General features: G+C 35.9%; 1 protein-coding gene across 1 annotated transcript; it reads left to right on the top strand.

The window, feature by feature from the left end:
- The first annotated feature begins 14894 nt into the window (after positions 1–14894).
- LOC113320423 (BTB/POZ domain-containing protein At5g60050-like) lies at positions 14895–16965 on the top strand. The gene is made up of 2 exons (XM_026568337.1): positions 14895–15527; positions 15836–16965. Exons 1-2 carry the CDS (start codon positions 14934–14936, stop codon positions 16808–16810), a joined length of 1569 nt encoding a protein of 522 aa, XP_026424122.1. The 5' UTR covers positions 14895–14933; the 3' UTR covers positions 16811–16965.

The raw sequence follows: 16965 nt of genomic DNA on the forward strand, positions 1-16965 counted from the left end.
GTGAGATCTCTACGACACTTAGCAGGCTTGATTTGGATTTCTTCTTTTTTTCAATCCATCTGTCTTCCAAAATTCTAATCAGCTTTCCATTTCCAATATTCCATCTGTAATATTTTTGGATGTTACCACTTCTTCCAGAATTCCTTCCTATAGCCAATAGTCAGCTCTTTTTGGTTTAGTATCCAACCTAATGATATGCTCATTGATCAAGTGACTGGCTTTCATAGTGGTAGACCAAATGGAATCAGGTTCCGAGATGAGTCTCCAAGCAATTTTAGTGATCATGGCACTTTTGAAAAATTCCATATTTATGAAGCCAAGACCACCTAGCTCCTTAGGTTTACAGCCACTATTCTAAGCAATGTAGAAAAGACCTTTTTATTTCTCGGGGTCTTTTTTCCATAGGAAGTTTCTTGAATTTTATCAATTTTCGAACAAGTCTTCTTGGAAATCTTGAATCAGTTCATATGATATATGCTTGGGGTGGAAGTAACATTGTTTATCATAGTTTCTCTGCCGTTTAGGGATAGATTTTCACTTTTCCAGCCAGCTAGTCTGAATTTTAGCTTGTCAATGCATGGTTTGACGGCTTGTATCTTGCTCTTATTAGTGAATAAAGGGGATCCTAGATATTTATCCTCGGGATCAATTTGTTGGACTTTCATGAAGTTGTTGATAGTGGTGACAATGTCAGGATCAGTGTGTTTGCTAAAGAAAATACCAGATTTGAAGAAGTAAATCATCTGACCAGAATAAGCACTGAAGTCATTGAAAATATTAACTAGATTGGTGCATTCATGCATTTAGCTTTGCAGAAGACCATGCAGTCATCAGCAAAAAGGAGGTGATTGATAAAGGGGGCATCATTGCAGACTTTCAGGAACGATTTGTCTAGTGATATTAAAATTTTACTGTGAAGATTTGCGTTGCACCACTTTCACCAACATTGCTAATGGGGGTACCGGATTACTGGGGAAGGTACCAAAATTCATATAAGACAGGGGAATTTCTAGTTTGTCTTATATGAATTTTGGTACCCTCCCAAGTAAACTGGTACCCCCTATTAGCAGCCATGCACTTTCACCAAACATTGTAAATTTGTAAGGGTAAATGTGATGTCTTTTAATAATGGGTTGTACGTTTTGGAATTTTCTTTGGGTTAATTGGTGTTTGGTACTTACATTTTGTCCAAAGTTAATGTTTGGTCTAACTTTTGTCGAACTTAGAGTTTGGTACTTGGAAATGACGTTGACTTTGGTTGAGTCATTAAGTCAAATTTTAATTGAGTTTATCATTTAAATATTTGTTGATTTACTATTTGACCCTTCATGCCGGTCAGTAAAAATCTCATTTGAAACTTTTTCTCAAACATTTTGAGTGTAGTTTCTGTGCGTGAGAGGGTCAATTTGAGGTTGATTTGGAGCTACATTTTATATATCATTCTTCACCCGCAAATCTCTGGTTCATAAGGAACCACATATTCTCATTACATTCAATCTCTAAGACATGCGAAATCTCAGCTAACCATCCATAAAATCAATGACTAAGCAGCTATTCAAAGATGTTTTCTCGGCAGCAAAAAAAAACGGTTATTTTTTTTGGTACTCAGGTTTTGTCCATATTTTGAGTTTGATCTAACATTTTTCCAGCTTGGTGTTTGGTACTTGGAATTCACGTTGACTTCCGTTGACCAGGTTAAATATTGATTTCTGTTTATAAGTTATATATATATATATATATATATATATATATATATATATAATTAAATTGTGAAATCAGATTACAATTATATCCATCACTTTATTAGCATTTTCATTACATCAAACTCACCTTCTCTTCTTTCTCTAAACACATCACCGCCGCAGCCACCGTCAAGCATCATCTTCAGTAGCAACACCTCTCCAACTCTAATGGCAGCAACATCACCAACTCACTTCGATCACTAGTAATCTTTTTTTTGTTTTATTAACAACATCAGTAAACTCTCCTAGTTTCAGAACAACTCCCATCTTTTCAATCAATTCAACGGTATTATCAGAGTCTCTCAATCTTCAAACTACACAGTGAAGTTTCTTTTCTTCTCATTCACGCATTTCTGATTCAAACTCATACCACTTCTCTTTATCTGTTTCTCGGCATCAAAATCAATAAAAAAAAACTTCATTTATCACTTCAATCGACAACAACAATAATTCTTCCATCACCTCAATCAAACCCCATCTCCAATTTCTTTTCTTCTATGCTTCAAATCTTCACAAATGATTAACAGTCACAAAACAGATCCCCTTTCTTCTTTCAATTGTGAATTTGGGTAAGAACTGATATCAAGGCTTCTCCAACTCGTCATGTCACTTCCATCAAATGCACAATATCATCACAAATCCTACCACCATTAATGGCATCAAATCACCGAGGTGCAAAATTTGTTCCTTCAGCTAATTTTTTTTCGTTGTAAATCATCAATCTCTTTAATAAATCTTGACTACACCCTTCTGAAACCAAAATTAGATTGGTGATCTGAAACAAGAACCCATAACTTCTTCTTGTCTCATAAAAATCGCAAATTGAAACCCTAATAAAATCGAAATTGAAAACCTAATAAAATCATATACCCATGTGAATTGATTCTGTCAAGAAATCAAATTGAAAGTAAAAGAACAATCGAAACCCTAATTTAAGTTTTTGTTTGAAACCTCAATTCTTCAAACAAAAAAAAACAACAACAAACAAACAAACAAACCCTAACTGAACACAAAATCTTAATCATCTCTGCGACGGAAGTAGCAAATCACATAAATATAGTTTTTTTCATTATCAAATCCAAGTCTGATACGTTTATATGATGATTTTAAATGAAAAAACAATACATCGCAGGTTCTACATAATAAAGACCACAATAGCAGTAGCTGGGACAAAAGAGAAAGTTCTGTCGCGGGCCAGCAACTGGTAGATAAAACGGGATGATAGATTTTTTTTCTATATACTTATTAACCGTTAGATCAAATCCAATTTAGGGGTATCATTGTACACTCGTATTTTTCAGTATTTTTATTTTTCATAAAATTAATTAAAGCCTAGTCATAAACGGTCAACAGGAGTCAATGTGAATTTCAAGTAACAAACACCAAGCTGGACATGTTAGAGCATTGCTCGATCGAACTCGCATGCGTTGCTATCTCAAGCATGTTTGTCAATGTTAGTGATCAAAATTATAAGTCTTTATTTCTAGTCTATTATAGCTAAGTCTCGGACTAGGATATAAAGTGTAGTTGAGCTCAAGGACTTCATGGCGATTCATCGTACAAGCAGAAGAACTACTCAAGGAACAGGTGGAACTTCTCGACAAAAAGGTATGTGAAGACTTGAACTTATCTAACACTCAAAAGTCTATCTACTCTACTCTTTGAGACAAGAAGTCGTATGTTGTATATATAGACTTGAATTATACACATTTGGTATTTCGAGCCGAGTATACCTCGCCTATCTATATCTCGAAATATTTGTTCGTAAGCGTTTCGCTTCGATCAAGTCTATCTTTACCTACTGACGAAAGTCATGATATGTTTCAATCACTTTAAAAATTGCTTTGACGAGAAATGGTATAACAACTACATAACGTCCTCTAAGAATGTTTCAATGATTGAAATGAGAGTTTAGATTACATAACCAATGATGGACATAAGCATTGTTGTGGAAACACATTTATGTATAAGTTTTATTCCTTGAACCAAAGTTTTCGAACTTTGCTGATCAAGAGAAACCGGAAGAATGGCTTTGCCAAGTCCGCGAACTGCCGAACTTCTCAACCCGAGAAATTCTGCTGGAGTTGACGAATTAGCTGCGTCCTCGAACCCAGTCCGCGAACTGGCGGAAGGTCTTTTGCCGAGATTTTCTGCTGGAGTTTGTAAACTCTGCCCGGTTGCTTAAGTCCGCGAACCTAGTCTGCGAACTTAAGAAGGTTATATATCTGAAGATGATTTCTGAACTTAAACTTAAAAAGACTAAGGAATGCAGTTTGCAAACCGTGGATATAAAAGTTCATGAACCGATTCAAGTGAATCAAATCATCTTTGCTTCAATTGTGTCTTGTGTAGTACATAAGATTTCCTTCCAATTGAAAAACTCTCTAACTAGTTCATTTGAAGTCATTTGAACTAGTTATCGTGAAGAAGAACATGGTTGATACGAAATGCTCATATGGCTAACCTTTTGGTTAACTATTATTGAACCAACAAGTTCATACGTTTGGGTACGGTTAACAAACCTAGAAGCGTGCAATTTCAAGTGTGTGTAACAAGCTAAGTTTTCGATCTAACGGTTGAGAAATATTAGCTTGAATCTAAATCAGGTTTTCATCTAACCGGTGGATATTGTTTGCTTTGTGACCAAGGAAAAACCCTGATTTGAAAGACTATATAAATGAAACATCTATTATTGTGAAAAACTAATCCCCACGCCTTACATGTAATACTAGTTTGCATACTAGAGTCGATTCTCCTTTAACCTTTGGTTTTCTTCTTCTAAAACCAGGTTAACGACTTAAAAACTTCATTGGGATTGTGAAGCCAGACCGATACTACTTTTATCGTAGTTGTGTGATCTGATCTTGCATCTTCTATCGTACGAGTACAATCAGATTGATTGGCTTGAGATTGATATCTCCGATAGGCAAGATATAAAAAGTAGTCACAAACATCTTCGTCTAATTGTTTATGATTCTGCAACATCTTGTTTCGTTACCATACGATTGAGATTGTTGTGAGGTGATTGATAAATCTAAGTTGTTCTTCGGGAATATAAGACCGGATTGTCAATTGGTTCCTGTTCACCTTGATTATTATCAAAATACGGAACAAAACCTTTAGGGTTTATCTATGGGAGACAGATTGATCCTTTGATAGACTTGTCTATGTGAGACAGATTTTTTTATTGTCAAAGCCTGTGATTTTGGATCGTAGCAACTCTTAGTTGTGGGTGAGATTATCTAAGGGAATCAAGTGCGCAATATCCTGCTGGGATCAGAGGCGTAGGAGCATAATTGTACCTTAGATCAGTGGGAGATTGATTGGGGTTCAACTACAGTCCAGTCCGAAGTTAGCTTGGTGTAGGCTAGTGTCTGTAGCGGCTTAATACAGTGTGTGTTCAATCTGGACTAGGTCCCGGAGTTTTTCTGCAATTGCAGTTTCCTCGTTAACAAAATTTCTGGTGTCTGTGTTATTTCAAATTCCGCATTATATTTTTTTATCTTTATAATTGAAATAATACAGGTTGTGCGTTCGATCATCAATTAGAGTAATCCAACCTTTGGTTGTTGATTTTCATTGATTGATCCTTGGATATTGGTCTTTAGTACCATCCAAGTTATTCCTTGTGTTTGATTAAAGACTCACTGATTTATATTAGCTCGAGTAAATCAAAACAAGAGAGAGATATTAACTCCTCGATATACTTTAGTCTGGATTGAGTCTGACTGTCTAGTTGATTCTCTAGCAAAGTATAATAGAGTTAGTTCATACAGATTTCTAAGCGAAATATTGGGTGGTGTTGTTAGACCCCTCACTTTTACAATTGGTATCAGAGCAGGCAAACACGTTTAAGACCTCAAAAGTCTGTGTTTGTAGCGATCTGACTCTATGGACAAGAGTACTATCTCTGATAAACGCGTCGCCAGAAATAAAAGTTCTGTCTCGACTAATTCTAATAAAGAGAAAGATGCTTCAATCTCGAAAATAGACGAACCTTGTGTTCTGACAAGACAGACAAACACTGACATGTGTGATTCCGATTACCCTTCTAAAGAGACTTTATCTATTAATTAATGGGATGCAGCTGAAGAGAGTAAATTGATTCTAAATCTTGCTAGAATCCAAGATGGTAGATTTAATCAATTAAAACACCATGTCAATGTTCTACTTTGCGTTATAAGAGATTGCAAACTCAAAGGTAATGCTGAAGATCAATCTTCGTGCACGACTCGATGCCTTGGAAATTAAACATCGCTTGAGTAAGTTCTCGATTCAAGAATGTTCAAAGCAATCTGACATGCCAAGTACTTCTGACACTGCTGGTACTGTGTACTCAGAAGTAAAAACAGATGTGCCTAAAGTCTCCATCAATCAAGGATGTTGCACATCTAATGAAGAAAAGAAATCTTCTAACGATAATATTAAGACAGTACTTTCAAATCATTTTGATGATCAGAAAGTATGTCTTGTCTGTGAGACAAAGAGTTTTGTTAAACGAAAGGGAACCTCTAGGTTGAAGAAAAACTCCTTGGTTCAACTTCAACACACCCTGGATTTAATTATCAAAGGTGTAACTGACATTCGTATGTCTAAACCAATTGGTTTTCGTACCTACCCTGTGTATGTTACCAGGAAAGTCAGTTCAATGAGTTCCTCAAATTCTCAAGAGCAGAACAGACATCTTAATAAACATCATCTAAAGGAAGACCGTGTCATGTTCTATTGAAGCAACATTACCCATAACGTGAACGAAATCCCAGGAGAAAGAAGGAAAATTGATGAGTTGAGAGATAATCTAAAAAACTTAATTGAAGGATATAAAGAAATTGTCAACAGGATGTCTTCCGCCTCATGTCAAAATCCTTCTGGTAAGAACTCCAACTATGTCTCGTATTTTGATGACAGTAAGTTTTATGATAATTTCTCACATCAAAAGGGATCTCGCCCTAGTTTTAGGAGGAAAAGAGACTTGATCATAAACACAAATCTCTTGTTGAGCTGGTTTCTCATACTTGTGCTAGTTAATCACAAGGTTCAAAGGACTTACTCATTTCCTCTTGAGTAAGATGTGTTAATAATTAGGTGTACTTTTGACTTTGTGTCTGTTAAGTTAAGCTATCTTCTTATCATCTATATCTAAACTATTGGTTGCAGACTTACTATGGTCAAAGTATTGTTTGTTGTCTGGACGTTGTCTCTTATTTTTTCTTCAGATTTTTTTTCTTTCTCGAAAGTTGTTTCTAGCTACTATAGTGCTCTAAATTGCTTATTTGAGTTATGAAGTTTATTGATCCTTTTCTGTGTAGCAAAATTTTTTACGGCTTATTGTTTTGGGTAATGTTGTACTCGAACGGATACCTGTTCTGGCCCGAGTCAACGGTTATAAGAAACCCTAGAATATCTTCCCCAAGAATAAATATCCGACCTCTTGGTTACAAGTCACGTACGTGTACTCCAGGTTGGATTTGTTTCAAGAATGTCTTCCTCCTCATCTTGCTACGGTGGTTTTGCAAAAGGATTCCTTGACAAAGAGATTGTTGTTGAATCTAAGAGGAAGAGAACAATTGTAGATGAAAATCATCCTAATGTTTCATGTTTCTTTGCCTATGATCATGAAGATGCTGAGAAGGATGATATGATTTCTGCTGAAGTTGTTCATGACTTTCTTAAGTACTTTGGGGAAGCAAAACAACATCTCGTTGATACTCTAAAAGGTCTTGATAAGTTGAAAAAGGTTGTCTCTGACCTTGGTCTCATAAAATATCAAATCAATGATCTTCGCAAAGAGAATCATCTCTTTGATGATGCAATGGCAGTTGTTGATCACAAGCTTGAAGACACTATGCCTCATGAGGTTCCCGAACAGTCCCTTTGATCTTAGTTCATGTTCAGGCTTAGCGCTGGAGTTTGTTTTCTTTAGCTTGTTTATTTGTTTTGTTGCCTAGTATGTCTTCTTTTTGATTTAGTTGGAAGAATAACTAGTGCTTGAATAACAATGATTCTGACTACACATAGCTATTATTTTTCATCTTGTTTTTTTAGGTTTATTGATTTAAATTCTAAAATTATTTGGAGGATGATGTTTTTGCGGTATTAATCCTTGTGATTTGATATTTGGTAATTTATTATGGGATGTGTATGTTTGCGTCCGTGAACTTGAAGGTCCCATATTATGTCAAAAGTAAAGTCGTTGGTGATCGGTATTCACGTACTGGTAAAAGAATGAATAGACTTTTGACAAATACAAAAGTTAAGCCTTTATTGTCAATTCATTGATGGAAGATAGGTTAAAATCTTTTTTTTCAAGGATTATGTCTATTAATATCGTTATGCAAATAGTGATTGAAGATAGAATGAATCCTTGAGTATTCCGCAGTATTGATCATCCCTGACCCATAGTTTATGTATTACTGTGAGGCTCCGTAATGTGTCTTATGTTGAGCACGATACAACCAAGTTGATTAATTCTTGATTAGCTTTTTTGGTTGTTCCATAAGGTACTTTATGTTGATCATTTTTGAACTAAATTAATCATCTTGTTTGGTTATTTAGTTATTGCTCCATAAGTCTTTTATGTCGAGCAAAACAGATGACAATTAAATTGATTACTTTTGTAATTTGTTTGGTTGTGTATTCCAATTAGATTAATTACGGGTTCTCTTGTAATTAATCTAGTTGAGTATTTTCATACTTCGTAGGATTCCTCTTATGTTGAGTATATGAACGACTATCCTATTCATTTTCTAATGGTTATGTTAGTCGTATGCTCCGTAAGTTCTCTTATGTCGAGCATAATCAATTAAGATGATCACTTTTTGTGTTTAATTTGATTGCGTATTCCGATTAAATTAATCATGGGTTTACTTGTGATTATTTTGATTGAGTTTTTGGATATAGAAAATCAATCTCATGGTTTTTGGTGTCCAATAAAAATCCTTATTTTCTTTTGAAATTAAGGTCGCTCTTGTTGTTCTTTCGGGAATGACATCAAATGGGGGAGAGTTCTTTTGAACTGTGCTTAATGGTAATATCTTAGGGGCGTGCGGCTGTGGAATATTAAAGGGGTTATGTTATATCTTTAAACTCCTTGATGAATGTTATTTGCTTCTGATATATGATTGCATCTAAATTAGATGGTATGTATTTTCTTTTAGTCATGAAATGTCTCTTACAGAAATTTCATTATGATCCCGTTCTTGTACCTTTGCCAATTTTATTGACAAAAAGGGGGAGAATTAATATGTAGTTCATACTACAAATACATATGCTTTTCGGATCATTGTGTAAGAGGGAGTGGTTTCCATGTGAGATGGAGTATTGACTAAGGGGGAGTGATACATATCACCATAGTATTATTGTTGAAGTTGTGATACAATTGGACTTTGACACTGTGTAATAATACTATGACACTGTATAACAATGATCGAGACCGATGCTTTCTTATTGTTATATCTACGGATCTTCAACAACGGTGATGCTAAACTTACAACCTTTGGGATCATTGGAGTCTTGGAAATGACGAAGATTTCGAAGAATGTTGAAGATTAGACATGTGGAATAGGAGCTACCAAAGTTTCTTTATCTTTTTTGTATTCCATATGTATTGATAGTTTTGTCACTAAAATTGACAAGGGGGAGATTCTTAGAGCATTGCTTGGTCGAACTCGCATGCGTTGCTATCTCAAGCATGTTTGTCAATGTTAGTGATCAAAACTATAAGTCTTGATTTCTGGTATATTATAGTTAAATCTCGGACTAGGATATAAAGTGTAGTTGAGCTCAATGACTTCATGGCGATTCATCGTACAAGCAGAAGAACTACTCAAGGAACCGGTGGAACTTCTCGACAAAAAGGTATGTGAAGACTTGAACTTATCTATCACTCAAAAGTCTATCTACTCTATCTCCTACTCTTTGAGACAAGAAGTCGTATGTTATATATATAGACTTGGATTATACATATTTGGTATTTCGAGCCGAGTATACCTCGCCTATATATATCTCGAAATATGTGTTGGTAAGTGTTTCTCTTCGATCAAGTTTATCTTTACCTAGTGACGAAAGTCATGATATGTTTCAATCACTTTGAAAATTTCCTTGACGAGAAATGGTATAAAAACTGTATAACGTCCTCTAAGAATGTTTCAATGATTGAAATGAGAGTTTAGATTACATAACCAATGATGGACATAAGCATTGTCGTGGAAACACATTTATGTATAAGTCTTATTCCTTGAACCAAAGTTTATGAACTTTGTTGATCAAGAGAAACCGGAAGAATGGCTTTGCCAAGTCCGCGAACTCAGTCAGCGAACTGCCGAACTTCTCATCCCGAGAAATTCTGCTGGAGTTGATGAACTAGCTGCGTCCACGAACCCAGTCTGCGAACTGGCGGAAGGTCTTTTGCCGAGATTTTCTGCTGGAGTTTGTAAACTCTGCCCGGTTGCTTAATTCCGCGAACCTAGTCTGCGAACTTAAGAAGGTTATATATATGAAGATGATTTCTGAACATAAACTTAAAAAGACTAAGGAATGCAGTTTGCAAACCGTGGCTATAAAAGTTCATGAACTGATTCAAGTGAATCAAATCATCTTTGCTTCAATTGTGTCTTGTGTAGTACATAAGATTTCCTTCCAATTGAACAACTCTCCAACTAGTTCATTTGAAGTCATTTGAACTAGTTATGGTGAAGATAAACATGGTTGATATGAAATGCTCATATGGCTAACCTTTTGGTTAACTATTATTGAACCAAAAAGTGCATAAATTTGGGTACGGTTAACAAACCTAGAAGCGTGCATTGTCAAGTTTGTGTAACAAGCTAAGTTTTCGATCTAACGGTTGAGAAATATTAGCTTGAATCTAAATCAGGTTTTCATCTAACGGTGGATATTGTTTGCTTTGTGACCAAGGCAAAAACCTGATTTGAAAGACTATATAAAGGAGACATCTATTATTGTGAAAAACTAATCCCCACGCCTTACATGTAATACTAGTTTGCATACTAGAGTCGATTCTCCTTTAACCTTTGGTTTTCTTCTTCTAAAACCAGGTTAACGACTTAAAAACTTCATTGGGATTGTGAAGCCAGACCGATACTACTTTTATCGTAGTTGTGTGATCTGATCTTGCATCTTCTATCGTACGAGTACAATCAGATTGATTGGCTTGAGATTGATATCTCCGATAGGCAAGATATAAAAAGTAGTCACAAACATCTTCGTCTAATTGTTTATGATTCTGCAACATCTTGTTTCGTTACCATACGATTGAGATTGTTGTGAGGTGATTGATAAATCTAAGTTGTTCTTCGGGAATATAAGACCGGATTGTCAATTGGTTCCTGTTCACCTTGATTATTATCAAAAGAAGAAACAAAACCTTTAGGGTTTATCTGTGGGAGACAGATTGATCCTTTGATATACTTGTCTGTGTGAGATAGATTTGTTTATTGTCAAAGCCTATGATTTTGGATCGTAGCAACTCTTAGTTGTAGGTGATATCATCTAAGGGAATCAAGTGCGCGGTATCCTGCTGGGATCAGAGGCGTAAGAGCATAATTGTACCTTGGATCAGTGGGAGATTAATTGGGGTTCAACTACAGTCCAGCCCGAAGTTAGCTTGGAGTAGGCTAGTGTCTGTAGCGGCTTAATACAATGTGTGTTCAATCTGGACTAGGTCCCGGGGTTTTTCTGCATTTGCGGTTTCCTCGTTAACAAAATTTCTGGTGTCTGTGTTATTTCAATTTCCGCATTATATTGTTTTATCTTTACAATTGAAATATTACATGTTGTGTGTTAGATCATCAATTAGAGTAATCCAACCTTTGGTTGTTGATTTTCATTGATTGATCCTTGGATATTGGTCTTTAGTACCATCCAAGTTATTCCTTGTGTTTGATTAAAGACTCGCTGATTTCTATTAGCTCGATCAAATCAAAACAAGAGAGAGATATTAACTCCTCGATATACTTTAGTCTGGATTGAGTCTGACTGTCTAGTTGATTCTCTAGCAAAGTATATTGGAGTTATTCCATACAGATTGCTAAGCAAAATATTGGGTGGTGTTGTTAGACCCCCGCTTTTTCAGGACAAATATTATACCAAACTCAAAAGTTGGACAAAACCTGAGTACCAAAAAAAAATAACCCAATCCAATTCTTGCTATTTTTCCGTTCAGTCTTTATCCAAAACCTCTTTATCCAATGAGAGTTTACACTCTAGAACCCATTGCTATCGTTGCTGAACAAATATAATCGGATGTGTACTTTTGTAGCAGTAACAATCTATAATTCCATGGGAGCTTGATTCATCTTCATTCACGTTTGAACTTTTTGTATCGATACCTTAATCATCACCAAGATTGGGTGAGAACCCATTACTGCACGCTATTACCGAGCTCTACCTGATGCTATCGAGATTTTTTTATTGTGGGAATTGAATAAATATCCCTTGTTTTAGTGGGCCTTCATAAATATCCCTATCAACAATATTTATATCCTTCCATATTTAAGAAGATTCTGATTTTATTAATAATCCCACAAATATCCTCTAGATATTATTAAAGTTTAAAGGATTCAACGTTACTTTTGAATTTCAGATCTGAAACTTTCTCTCTTCCCCTCGTCATCACCTCCGCCATCACCGTCTTCTCTACCTCCTTTTCTGCCGGACTGAATAGTGGTGATGGTGGTAGAAGAAATCAAATCGTAACCAAAACCAGCAACGCCACCACCATTTTAGACTCAGAGAAAAATATTGTATAGAGAAGATATTTAAGATCGGGAGGGAGAGATCTTCAATTGAAAATCAAACCAAACCCACCACCACCGCCATATTCATCATCACCACCTCTACAAATACTCCCACCTTCGCCGCCGACAACTGGTTCAAAATTCAATCGAGAGGTATCAGTAACAAGGAATGAATCCTCATCCTCCTTCTTCTTCTTCTACAATTGATTTTTAAAATCAGATCCAAATAAATCGAGATCTGATTTTTAGGTTTTGATTTTTGATTACTTTTGAGTTAAACTTCTTCGAATTATTGTTTATTTGTTTCATCCACTTTGTAAATCGAATTACGAAGAGAAGTAATGTTGATGATGGTGGCGGTGGTGGTGGTTGTGGTGGCAGCGACGGTGGAGGATGTATGTATATGATTAATTCTTATTTTTCTAAAACTGGTCTGGTCTGTTTACTGTTGATACGATTTTTGTGGGATCAACTATTGTTGTTGATTCAATAAATGGATCAACTCCTGTTGTTGACACAATTTTTTATGGGATCAACTACTGTTGTTGTTCCATTCACATGGATCAACTTCCATTGTTGACACAAAAAAGATGGAGTATTTTTTCAGTTACTCTTTGGATGTTGTAGTTGGTGGTTGTTGTGGTACTATGGTGGTGGTAGTTGTTGATATGGTGGTGGATGATTTTGTAGTGGAGATGATGGTGGTGGTGAGTTTTGAAGGTGCTGGTGGTGGCTTTTGTTGGGATGGTGGAATCAACAATGGGGATTGGCTTATTTTGCAACTATTAGCTTCGGGAGCAGATTTGGGGACTACTACATTGGGGATTATGTATGTATCAGGTACTGAAATCACCAACAATGCATGTTATCAACTATTTATGGGATCAACTCCTACTGTTGATACGATTTTTATGGGATCAACTATTGTTGTTGATCCAATAAATGGATCAACTCCTGTTGTTGACACCATTTTTTATGGAATCAACTACCGTTATTGATCCATTCACTGGGATCAACTTCCATTGTTGAAAAAAAAAACGTAGTGTTAAAGTTGTTTTTGAACTTTTAATTTTGGATCAACTTCGGTTGTTGACACCAAATTTTGGCGGCGGTGGTGGTGGCGGCGACGGCGGAATGGTGATGGTAGAATGATGGTACTGGTGGTGATGTATCAGTAGTGGCGGAATGTTAGTAGTGGTGGAATGGTGGTGGCGGTGGTTAGTAAGTCGTCGTGGTGGTGGCGAAGCTGCTGGTGGTGGAATGGTGGTGGTGTCAGTGATGTTATAGAGAAAGAAATTTGTGGTTTGAAATGAAGAAAAATATTGTAAATGAGGGTATTTAGGTAATCTGTTTTTTAATGGAAAAGGTTTTTAAATTATAAGGACATATTTATTGTTGTATAAGGATATATTTGTTGGTTGTTGAAACTGGGGATATATAATTAATATAGCCTTTCTTATTTACTCTTTCAATTACTGTAACCGAACTCCCTTTTTACATGTGAATTCAGCTAAAACCTAATAAACCCCATAGGAATCAAATTCTACCGATTTCCAAAGATATTGCTAGCCTTATGAATGTGATTTGACGCTCCATTAATCTACATGAGAATACAATGATTTTATGAAAAGTTAAGAAGTAAGATCATCCCACTATTTACCTAAAGTTAATCGCAAACGGCAATTGGCCTAGTGAATCTGCAACAAAAACTAACCACATTTTCACATTTGATCAAAATCCCCAATTGAAACACAACTGAAATCTCACCTGAAACCCTATTTAATCGGTTTTGTTATGAACTCAAATTGAAGCCCAAAGAAAAATCGAAACCATATTTAAGTTTTCATTTGAAACATCAATTCTTCAAACCCCTGTTTGACTTCTTCTTTCATCAAAATCATATCCTAGATTCCAAATCTCTGCAACAATAATTTTCTTCGTCATTTGATCCAAATAAATCAAATCCTGATACGTTTATATTATGGGTTTCTATGAAAAGAAAGAAATATAGTGGAGATTCTAGAGGATTAAGACGACAACAGAAATGAGATTACAAAGGAGCAGAATCTGTTATGGTTGATTGTGAATAATCTAGCAACCTGTAAATAAGAGAGAAAAGTTTTTATATTACAAAGGAGCGTACCTTAGACCCATTTGAGGGAGGGGTACACTCGTAAACTAAATGTTTTTATAATATTTTTATGTTATAAAAAGTTTGGTCATTAAAGTTTGGTCATTAACAGTCAACGCAGGTCAACGTCAATTCCAAATACCGAATTCTAGGTTGGCCAAAAGTTAGACCAAAAACTAATATTATACGAAATGTAAGTACCAAAAGCTATATAACCCATTTTCTTTCATCTGAAAAAGATTCATTTTTCAGTTCTCCCACCACACTTGAGAGTTCACACCGAGCTCTCGCTCTCTCTCTCTAATGGCGGCAGATAGAAACAAATTGAGATCTAAAGAGGTCTCAAACATGATAAAGCAAGGGTTCATTGAAACCCCATCTATTATTTTCTCTCCATCAAGATACATTTCTAGGGTTTCTTCTCCTCCGCAAACCCCTTCACCTCCACAGCCTCCTCATGTTATATACCCACCACACCAACTGCAATCACGAACTACCCTTTTCGAAATGATGTCCAATGAACATGAAAAAGAATCAATTCAATCTCCTGATCATGACGGGAATAGTGCTAAGTTACAACAAAGAATTAATGAGATCTTAACAAATGCCCCTTTCCAAAATCCTAATTGGGGTGAACCTAGTGATGTGAAGCTAGTTGTTGTTTCAAGGGATGAGTCTTTTAAGGTTGAAATGAGGTTGCATCTTAAGATTTTGGTTAATGGAAGTCGATTCTTTGCGGATAAGTTGAAATCTGGTGGGAAAATTGAACATTGTGTTGAGATTTCTGATATTGATGATGTTGAGATTTATGTGGAGACATTGGTGTTGATGTATTGTAATGATTTGAAGCAGAGATTAATGGGTGAGAATGTGCAGAAGGTTTTGAGCTTACTTAAGGTATATATATCTGTACAAATCATTTGTACTGTATTAATGCTTGCAACCCGTTTGATTTAATGCTTGAATGACTGATGTGTATTTTTTCAGTGTACTCATATGGGTACAATTTTCTGTACGTATGTTATGGATTCTTTCTTGAAACAATTATCTAACTTTCATTTCTGGGCGTATCATAGAAAATGTACCATTCAACTAGGAACAATGTTCTTTAACTGAACTAGGGGATTTGCCAATTTTCAACTGAAATTGCTCGTTGTCTACTTTATATTTTCACTCATTTTCTATGATATTTGCATTTGATGCAGGTGTGTTCTGACATTATGTTTGATGTGGGAGTAATATCTTGTTTAAAATATTTGGAAGCAATTCCATGGACTGAGGAGGAAGAGGACAAAGTGGTATCAGTTCTTTGTAAGCTTCAAACCAATGACTTGGTGATTGAAGTTCTTCAAAGACTTTATCCTTCAGAACCATCTACGTCGACAGAAGCCAATGGCGTTTTCTTGCAGGTTATGAGTGGTGTATTACAAGCTAAAGATGATAAAGCTTGTCGGGAAATGAAGAATCTAATTTTTAAATTGTTCACAGTAGAGCCAACATCTTCAAGCAAAGGAAACTATCACTTGGATGTTTCTAAAGATACTCTTGATAATATCTGCCACAGATGTATTAATGCCCTTGTTATTTGTGCAAATGAAGTTACAAACATTGATGAAGGCAAGAGGGACCGAGCTGATTTAATGAGTGAGATAAGTCGGGAAGCCAATAATCTTCGATGGGTTGTTGATATTTTGATTGATAAAGAAATGGGTGATGAGTTTGTGATACTCTGGGCAAATCTAGCGGAGCTTGCTACTCTTCATCCTAAAATTCCTCCAATGCGCCGTTATGAAATAAGCAGGATCACTGTACAGCTATGTAATGCTATAGGAAGAGGACTTATTTATGCATCAAGAGAGACGAGATTCTCACTACTGTGTACATGGTTGGAGGCTCTATATACCGACTTTGGACTGATGAAGAGATGTTGTAGAAATTTTGACAAGAAATTGGTGGAAGATGGATTGGGTCGGACAATACTAACATTGTCATTGCCACAGCAACAAGGGATCTTAATGAATTGGCTTCATCGGTTTGTGAGCAAAGGTGATGATTGTCCGAATCTAAGACAAGCATTCGAGATTTGGTGGAGAAGATCTTTCATCAGGCAATATGCGGCCGAGCAGCAGGATAGTTCAAAATTGCAGATTACCAGTGTCCCCTATTGTTCAACACCCTAGGGGAACCAAAGCCGTATTCTTTCTTTGGTGGCTTTACAAAAGCCTTCACCCCATTTATGTACATACGTAACATGTCATTCTTTGGTATAATATTTTGGGACTGTAGCATATCATGTACAGAAGTTTTGCAATGTCATTAATCCTTTCATTGGCTG

Source organism: Papaver somniferum, chromosome 11, assembly GCF_003573695.1.
Source record: "Papaver somniferum cultivar HN1 chromosome 11, ASM357369v1, whole genome shotgun sequence".
NCBI lineage: Eukaryota > Viridiplantae > Streptophyta > Magnoliopsida > Ranunculales > Papaveraceae > Papaver > Papaver somniferum.

Bases quoted from the DNA above. Each gene is read 5' to 3' on its own strand.
- LOC113320423 (XM_026568337.1), top strand. From the start codon at position 14,934: ATGGCGGCAGATAGAAACAAATTGAGATCTAAAGAGGTCTCAAACATG. The intron at 15,528-15,835 runs GTATATATATCT...CATTTGATGCAG, and splicing joins AGGTTTTGAGCTTACTTAAG to GTGTGTTCTGACATTATGTT.